Raw genomic sequence first — 7,278 nt, 5'->3', positions numbered from 1 at the left:
TGAGCTGGTGAGGAGTGGAATGGAAGGTTCACGGTGGCCCACTGGGTCTTCGAGGGTGAAAGTAACGAGCCCAAGGTCCAGAGCCAGACAGCCAGGTTGAAGGAAAAAGTGAGAGTTTGCACTTAAACCATAATTGTCACATTTTGATCATTGTTCTTAATTTTTGCTGCAGAGGAGGATAGAGAAACACTTTACCAAATTAAAAGCCTATCATCTCTGGAAAAAATCATTGTCAGTCTCCGAAGAGCTTTAGGTAATTGGAACTTGGGACCCTGTTGATAGCAGAACATGGAAAAAGGTGGGGTCTTGAGCTCCCTGTGGGGAAGGGGCGGGCAGGGGCCCATCTGAGTGGCTGCAGGTAGAGCAGGGCCTGGTCTGTATTGGAGTAATAGCCATTAGATGCTCCTCGAGTGACGGTGGGGACTTGCAGGTCCTGGGGCCCCCAGCAGCGCTTGACAGCAATGGATGGAGAGTCCTTGACATGGAAGAATGGGCTTCACAGCTGGCTGCCTGTGAGGGAAGGAAGGAGACCCGGCCTGGCGCAGCCTGGCCCAGCCCAAAGTCCCTGTAGGTTTTGAGGGAGAACGCAGTGGAAACGAGGCAGTCGATGGGACAGACTAAATAGAACAGCTCGTGCCCGATGCTGCCCGGCCCTCCCCATGCTGCCCGGCTCTCCCTTCACTCGGTCCTCCTCTGTCCAGCCTGGCCTCTGGCTCCTCCTGTCCCCCTACCCAGGCATCCCAAGGATCCTGCGCATTTCTTCTGTGCCTTCCCTCACTCACTGCCAGTCATCTAAGGCCACGCCTTCCTTCTGTTCCTCCATGCCCTTTTGTCAGCCCTGGCCTTGCGAGGCTTCCTCACCTGCCTGTTCGCCCACTCCGAGTATTGCCAGGGGAGCTGTCTGCATTCAAACTTGGGCTGCTCCTGGGACCAGCAGTTGACAGAATGGCTATGTCGCTGGACTCCCACGTAGTCGACCGCAGTTCGAGTCCTGGACCCGGTGGCTTAAACTCACGCCGGGCGCGTGTGCATGCATGCCCAAGATCCCGAGAGGAGAATGGAGAAGGGATTGCGGTGTGACCATCCCCCCTGGGGGGTGATTTCTCCCTTTCTGTCTTTCTGTCTCTCTGTCTTTCCGGGTGAGCGCATGCGCCCTATAGCAAAAACCTCTCAAAGAAAAAAAAAGACTTGTGCTACTCCTGCTGGCCCTCCCGCAGAGACCTCCCTGCTGGCTCCCTCCTGCAGTCACCCGGTGCCTTCCTGGGAGGCTCAGAATGAGGGTTTCCCATCTCTGTCCTGTCTGCATAGAACAGGGGTCAGACTCTCAGCGGGATCAGAGGCAGGCTACAAGCACAGGCTTCAGACGCAGTCTGACTTAGGTTCAACCCCCAGCTCAGCCCCTACGGGCCGTGTGACCTTGGGGAGACCTTGGGAAGCCTTGGCTTCTTCCTCTTACAGCCACAGTCCCCCCCTGCACTGAGGGGGCAGATAAGGTGTCTGCAGAGTGCTCTGCACAGCTCTGGGCACCCCAGAGTGCTCAGGGCTCGTCCGTGGGGGCACTTGGGGCAGCTGAGGAAGGCTTTCACGTGGGTCGTGGGTCAGAAACCCACAGGGAGGGAGTCCTGTGTGCCCAGCCACACATGCCCCATGGCACTCAGCCACGCAAGCAGATGGGAGAGTGGGCCTGAGACGCCGAACGCCCGGTTTCTCAAGAAAGTCTCCTCTTCCCAAACAGAAAATCACCTCAAGAAAAAGATGACTATGCATAAAAATAAGTTGGGCGTCAGACAGAACTAAGGGGAAACGGACCCTAGGGTGAGCCTGGCCTTGCGAGGCTTTGAGGAACTGCCCCTCATCCCGCCCTTGGAAGGAAAACGACACAACTGTCAGCCATTCTGCAGAGCGACCTGTTTTACTCAAGGAGCGCTGAATAAAGTGAACGTATTTAGATACTAAGTTAGAGGTGACGTGGGTTTTTTCTTAAACAAATTGAACCTGAGAATGAAGAGCCTCCAAAGCTTGCTGTTGTCACAGGGTACGCTGGAGAACTTCACCACATCCTGCTTATGAGGACCAGTAGTGTGTGTGTGCGTGTGTGCACGCATGTGTGTGCGTGTGTGCACGTCTGTGAGGAGACGTGTAACAGAGAATGCGCTCAATGACTATGGTATCCAACAAGCCCCAAGATCTGCGGTGGGCAAGCTGGACTCCCAGACGGCGGATGTCCGTTCAAGTCTGAAAGCAGGAGAAAGCCTGTGTCCCAGCTCGGGGCTTCCCTCTGACGGGGCAGGCCAGTCTCTGTTCCGTCAGGCCTTCGGTGTTGTGGTGGCGCTCACCCGCATTGGGGGGCAATCCAGCATACGCGGCCCGTGAATTCAAATGTGACTCTAAAACACCCAGAACGAGGGCAGAGTAAATGCCTGGCACCCTGTGGACAGCCACGCCGACCCTCAGCTTGTGACTCCCCCACCTGAAAGTCATTCCTCTCACACCTTCCTCCTCCTGCAGTACTTTGAAAGATGCACAGGGGGGGCTGGCAGGTGGCATGGTGGTTAAGGGTGCTGGACTCCCACATGGCTGACCGCGGTTTGAATCCCAGACCTGGCAGCTCACTGCCTCACTTTCCCTCTCTGTCTCTCTCTCACTCTGTCCCTCTCTGATAAAATTAAAACGAGTAAGTAAAGTTAAATAAAATCAGTCTTTTTTCAAAGAGGAAGATGCACATGGACGTATTGACGGGTGCAAGCACACAGGAATTTCACTGCCTAGTGGAGCTCGGAGAGTGCTCCCTGAGTCTCTGTGAGGTGGGGTGAAATAGCATTCCAGAGTGTACACGGCTGATGCTCATGGAAAGCCAGAGCTCACATTCTGCTTTCCAGTTTTTTCCAGTCCCCTCTGAATGACCCACTTTCAAGCGATTTTTATTGCGTTGAAATTCCAGTTGAGCAAGCGCAGAGGCTGCGGCTGAGGTAGAACGGGAGCTGTTTGGGAGCCGGTGCAGCGCGTGTACAGATGGCCTTCCCAGCAGCGCCCGAGCTGCTCAGACGGCTGGCCAGTGTTTTCTGGAGGGATGGCGAGAATCTTTCTAGCAGTGACTGTCAACGTTTCTTCCAAGTTTCTGTATCCCAGCTTCTGGCAGTGGTCAGCATGCCTGTGCTGAGCGGAGGGGCGAGCCCGGGCTAAGGCAGGAGTGGGGCTCAGACGCATGATTGGTCAACTTCTCCAGAAAGGCGGATTCGGAGAAGTTCATGGTCGTGCGGTAGAACAACCCTGGGCAGATTCTGTCTAGGCCTAGCAGCGGGTTATCCTTCCTAAGTCACCATCGACGGAGGCAGCTGGGAACGGAGCCAGATCCTGCCATTTTATTTGTAACCATTGGCTGCACTCTCCTCTTTTTTTTTTTTTTTTTTTTTTTAGAGGTTTTTGCTATAGGACATGTGCGCTCGCCAGACAGACAGAGACAGACAGAGACAGAAAGCGAGAAGTCACCCCCCAGGGGGGATGGCCATGCTGCAATCCCTTCTCCTCCATTCTCCTCTCGGGGTCTTGGGCACGCATGCACTCATGCCCGGCGTGAGTTTTAAGCCAACGGGTCCAGGACTCGAACCGCGGTCGACTACGTGGGAGTCCAGTGACATAGCCATTACGTTAACTGCTGGTCTCTGCACACTCCTCTTAAGAGACACAAAATCCTAGCGTCTCTTACCTGGGGTCTCCCAGTCAGCTGTACAGTGAAGACCGAGGGGTTCCTAACAGAGAACCTGTGTGGGGACGGCCATTTGGAACACATGCAGGTGCGTGCCTACTGAGAGGGCCTGGGGTGTGACTCTCAGACCTTCTCCCGTGGGTTAGTATTAGAGGGTTACCACTGCAGCACACTTTGGAGGTACCCTCATGTGCGTGGACAAGGGCTTGGAGATAACACTCACTGACTCACTGTCACACCGCTTCGTGGCCCGTGGGCAGTAGTGATCGATGCTCCAGTCCTGGCCTTCCAGCCAAGAGGCCAGACTCTTCCCATTAAGGTCTAGAATCATGACCAGGGCTGACTGGTCACCGCTGGCTAGTCAGATTCCCTTGATGTCATCGGGGCCTCCACAGGGGCACTCTGACACGCAGCACTGCCGCTAGATGACGAGACACTGAGACATCCCTTTTATTCTCTCCTTGTAAGTCGGACAGGTGTGCTCGACCTGTGCCCTCTCTCGTTTGGTTTGATTTTAGGTTTTCATCATAGGACACGTGCTCTCACTAGAGAGACACAGAGAGAAGGAGAGTGAGGAATAATCCCCACGGGACATAGCCATGCCACAATCCCTTCTCCTCCACTCTCCTCCTGGGATTTGGGGCATGTACACACATCTGGCATGATTTTCAAGTCACTGGGTCTGGGACTTGAACCATGGTTAGCCATGTGAGAGTCCAGTGCCTTAACCACTACGCCACCTCCTGGTCCCTTCTTCCTTTGTTCTGTCTTTAATCTTATAACACCTCTCATTACAGTAATTTTCAAATTTTGAAAGTCGAATTATTTCATTTTTTTTAATAGAGTAATTTTTGCTATAGGGCACATGTGCTCACCAGAGAGACAGAGACCGGCAGGGGTATGGTCGCATCACAGTTCCTTGTCTGGAGCTGCCGGTCGGCACTTGAACTGCAGTCGACTACGTGGGAGTCCAGTGATGGAACCATTATGCTGTCTGCTGGTCCCGATAATCTTTTTTTCTTTTTTTTGGAGAGGTTTTTGCTATAGGGCGCGTGCGCTTGTCAGACAGACAGAGAGAGACAGAGAGAGAGAGAGAGACAGAAAGCGAGAAATCGCCCCCCAGGGGGGATGGCCACGTCACAATCCCTTCTCCTCCATTCTCCTCTTGGGATCTTGGGCACACACACACACACACGCCCGGCATGAGTTTAAGCCACCGGGTCAGGGACTCGAACCGTGGTCGACTACGTGAGAGTCCAGCAACATACCCATTACGCTAACTGCTGGTCCAAGTCCCAATAATTTTGACCACACAAAAATGTGTACAATCTGTGACAGCTTCAGAAACAGCTGAGTCAACAAACCGAGTCCCTGGCAGCTTGCTGACTGTCCATTCTCATCCAGGGTCGGTGAGGCTGTCCGAGTCGCCGCTGAGTTCCGCCCTGCTCCTACCCCACGACAGCAGGCCTGGCAGGGGCTGAAGCACCCCTCATGCCTACCTGGAATAATAGCAGGGTCACTGCCTGCCCAGAGGCCTGAATAGAATACAGAACCATGACCACGATGTTCAGATGCCCAGGGCGTAATGAAAAAGAAGAAAAAAAGGTACCACTGACTGCACCGGGAACCAGGAGAGCAGGCCCTGAGTAAGAGAGACAGGCGGCAGGTGCGGGGCGGTTGGGTGGCAGCCGCCCAGGAGAGGCCCCCACGTGGGGGGACTGACGGGCCTCATCTGTTTGAAAACCACTGATTCTGGGGGGATTTTATCCCTGTCAACGTTTCATGAGACACCAATGATTGCACCATTCTCCCAAACAAGCTTCACTATAAATTTGGTGTTTATTCTTGTTTCAATTTTAACAGAATTCATGTTGCTCTAATAAGAGACACTTTTCAGATTGATGCCTTATCTTTCTTGGAGCCTCAAATTAGATTCTGCTCAAACATGTGACAAATTCATGTAAGTTTATTTTGTTGCAAAATTTTGGAAATGCTGAATTTTTTTGTTTATTTATTTGTTTTTGTTCTTGTTTTTGTTTTTGCCAGAGAGCAGGCGTGCTTGCCAGAGAGAAGGGGAAGGAGAAGAAAACTCCCTCGGTGGGGTGTGGTCACATCAGCCCCTTCTCCATTTCTCCCTTGTGCTGGGATTTTGAAAACACACGCACACACACGCACACACACACGCACACACACACACACACAGCATGTTTTCAAGCTGATGGGGCCATGATTTGAATCACACGGGGTGATTTCTCACTCTGTCTCTCTGTCTCTGTCTTTCTGGAGAGCACACACGCCCTATAGCAAAAACTGCTCAAAAAAAAAAAGAAAAAAATTACTAATGAGGTATTTTCTTTTCTACTCTTACGAAATATTGGAAATTCAGCATGTCTTTAACCCTTACAGCCCATCTCAGCTGAACCACGAAACTTGCACTGAGAATATATGATCTGCATTCCGGTTTCGCATCGTGTGCAGCTGAAAGAATTGTTGTACTTGTCTAAATTGCTCGAAACATACTTACAATTTCCCCATAACTGGGCCCGCCTCGTGGCCTGGTGACTAAAGGAACTGGATCCCACACGACTGACCACGCACTTCAGATCCTGGCCCAGCAACTTGAAAGATGCACCAGACTGCGTGAGTGTCCAAAATCCCACAGGGATGGAGAAATGCAGGAGGAGATTTGGCGTCGTCACGTCCCGGGGGCCTCTCTCTCTCTGTGGTGAGTGCATATGCCCTCTGGCAAATTAAAAAAAAATCCATAACCTAATCAGATTTTTTAACATTAAATTTAGGGAAATTTCTGATTCAGTTCTTCAGTCTCACTAGCCACATTTCTTTTTTAAACTTTACTTATTTTAATTTGACCTGAGAGGGACAGAGTGTTGGGGGGTGGGAGTGGGGAGAATGAAAAGCAAGCCACTGGGTCCGGGACTGGAACCGCGGTCGGCCCTGTGGGAGTCCAGCACCCTTAACCACCATGCCACCTGCTGGCCCCTCACTAGCCACATCTCAAGTGCTCAGAAGTCACATGACCAGCGACTACTACACCCAGCGCATCCATCGGCATACAGTTTATACACTCCTTCACAAGCAATTTAGAGGGATTTTTTAAAGGTTCTTTAGAAAGCTCTATGAATAAATGGGGGGGGCAGCAAACTAATGATAAACATTTAAATCCTTACAGCTGCTAGGTGGTGTGGTGGTTAAGGAAGTTGGACTCCCATATGACTACCCATGGTTCCAGTCCTGGACCCGGCAGCTAGCTTGCTCACTTTCTCTCTCTCTTACTGCCCCTATCTGGTCAGATTTAGATAAATAAGGAAAGGTAAATAAATTATTTTAAATTATTTTTAACCCCTGATTAAATAAAAATCGCTAATGCAGCCCCACAGTACTTCCCTTTTACACTGATGTACTCGCTAAATCATTCCGTTAACTTGGAGCAGCTCCAGCAAGTGAGGCCCATAACAGCATACGGGATACACTCGGGAGTGTCCAGACACTGTAAGGAGGCGGCTCCTGGGCCAGCGGGCGGCCCGGGGGTATGGCCTTCCGGTCCCCCGGGG

At 51.9% G+C, this 7,278-nt stretch overlaps 1 protein-coding gene and 1 long non-coding RNA gene across 2 annotated transcripts in view; one reads left to right on the top strand and one right to left on the bottom strand.

Moving 5' to 3' along the window:
- The window catches only part of SPACA7 (sperm acrosome associated 7), a 14,142-nt gene extending 12,290 nt beyond the window's left edge, over positions 1–1,852 (top strand). The window contains exons 5-6 of the mRNA XM_006159651.3: positions 173–253; positions 1,736–1,852. Of these exons, the coding sequence (XP_006159713.1) occupies positions 173–253; positions 1,736–1,797 (143 nt within the window). The 3' untranslated portion in view covers positions 1,798–1,852. The remainder of the gene's footprint in view (positions 1–172; positions 254–1,735) is intronic.
- Positions 1,853–2,312: 460 nt separating this feature from the next.
- LOC102501336 (uncharacterized) overlaps positions 2,313–7,278 on the bottom strand; it is a 12,531-nt gene continuing 7,565 nt past the window's right edge. The window contains exon 4 of the long non-coding RNA XR_001371228.2: positions 2,313–2,387. This is a non-coding gene — a long non-coding RNA (uncharacterized LOC102501336). The remainder of the gene's footprint in view (positions 2,388–7,278) is intronic.

Source organism: Tupaia chinensis, unplaced genomic scaffold (genome assembly GCF_000334495.1).
Source record: "Tupaia chinensis unplaced genomic scaffold, TupChi_1.0 Scaffold000644_1, whole genome shotgun sequence".
Taxonomy (NCBI): Eukaryota; Metazoa; Chordata; class Mammalia; order Scandentia; family Tupaiidae; genus Tupaia; species Tupaia belangeri.
Note: the sequence above shows the minus strand (reverse complement) of the source record. Positions and strands in the feature narration are given on the sequence as shown.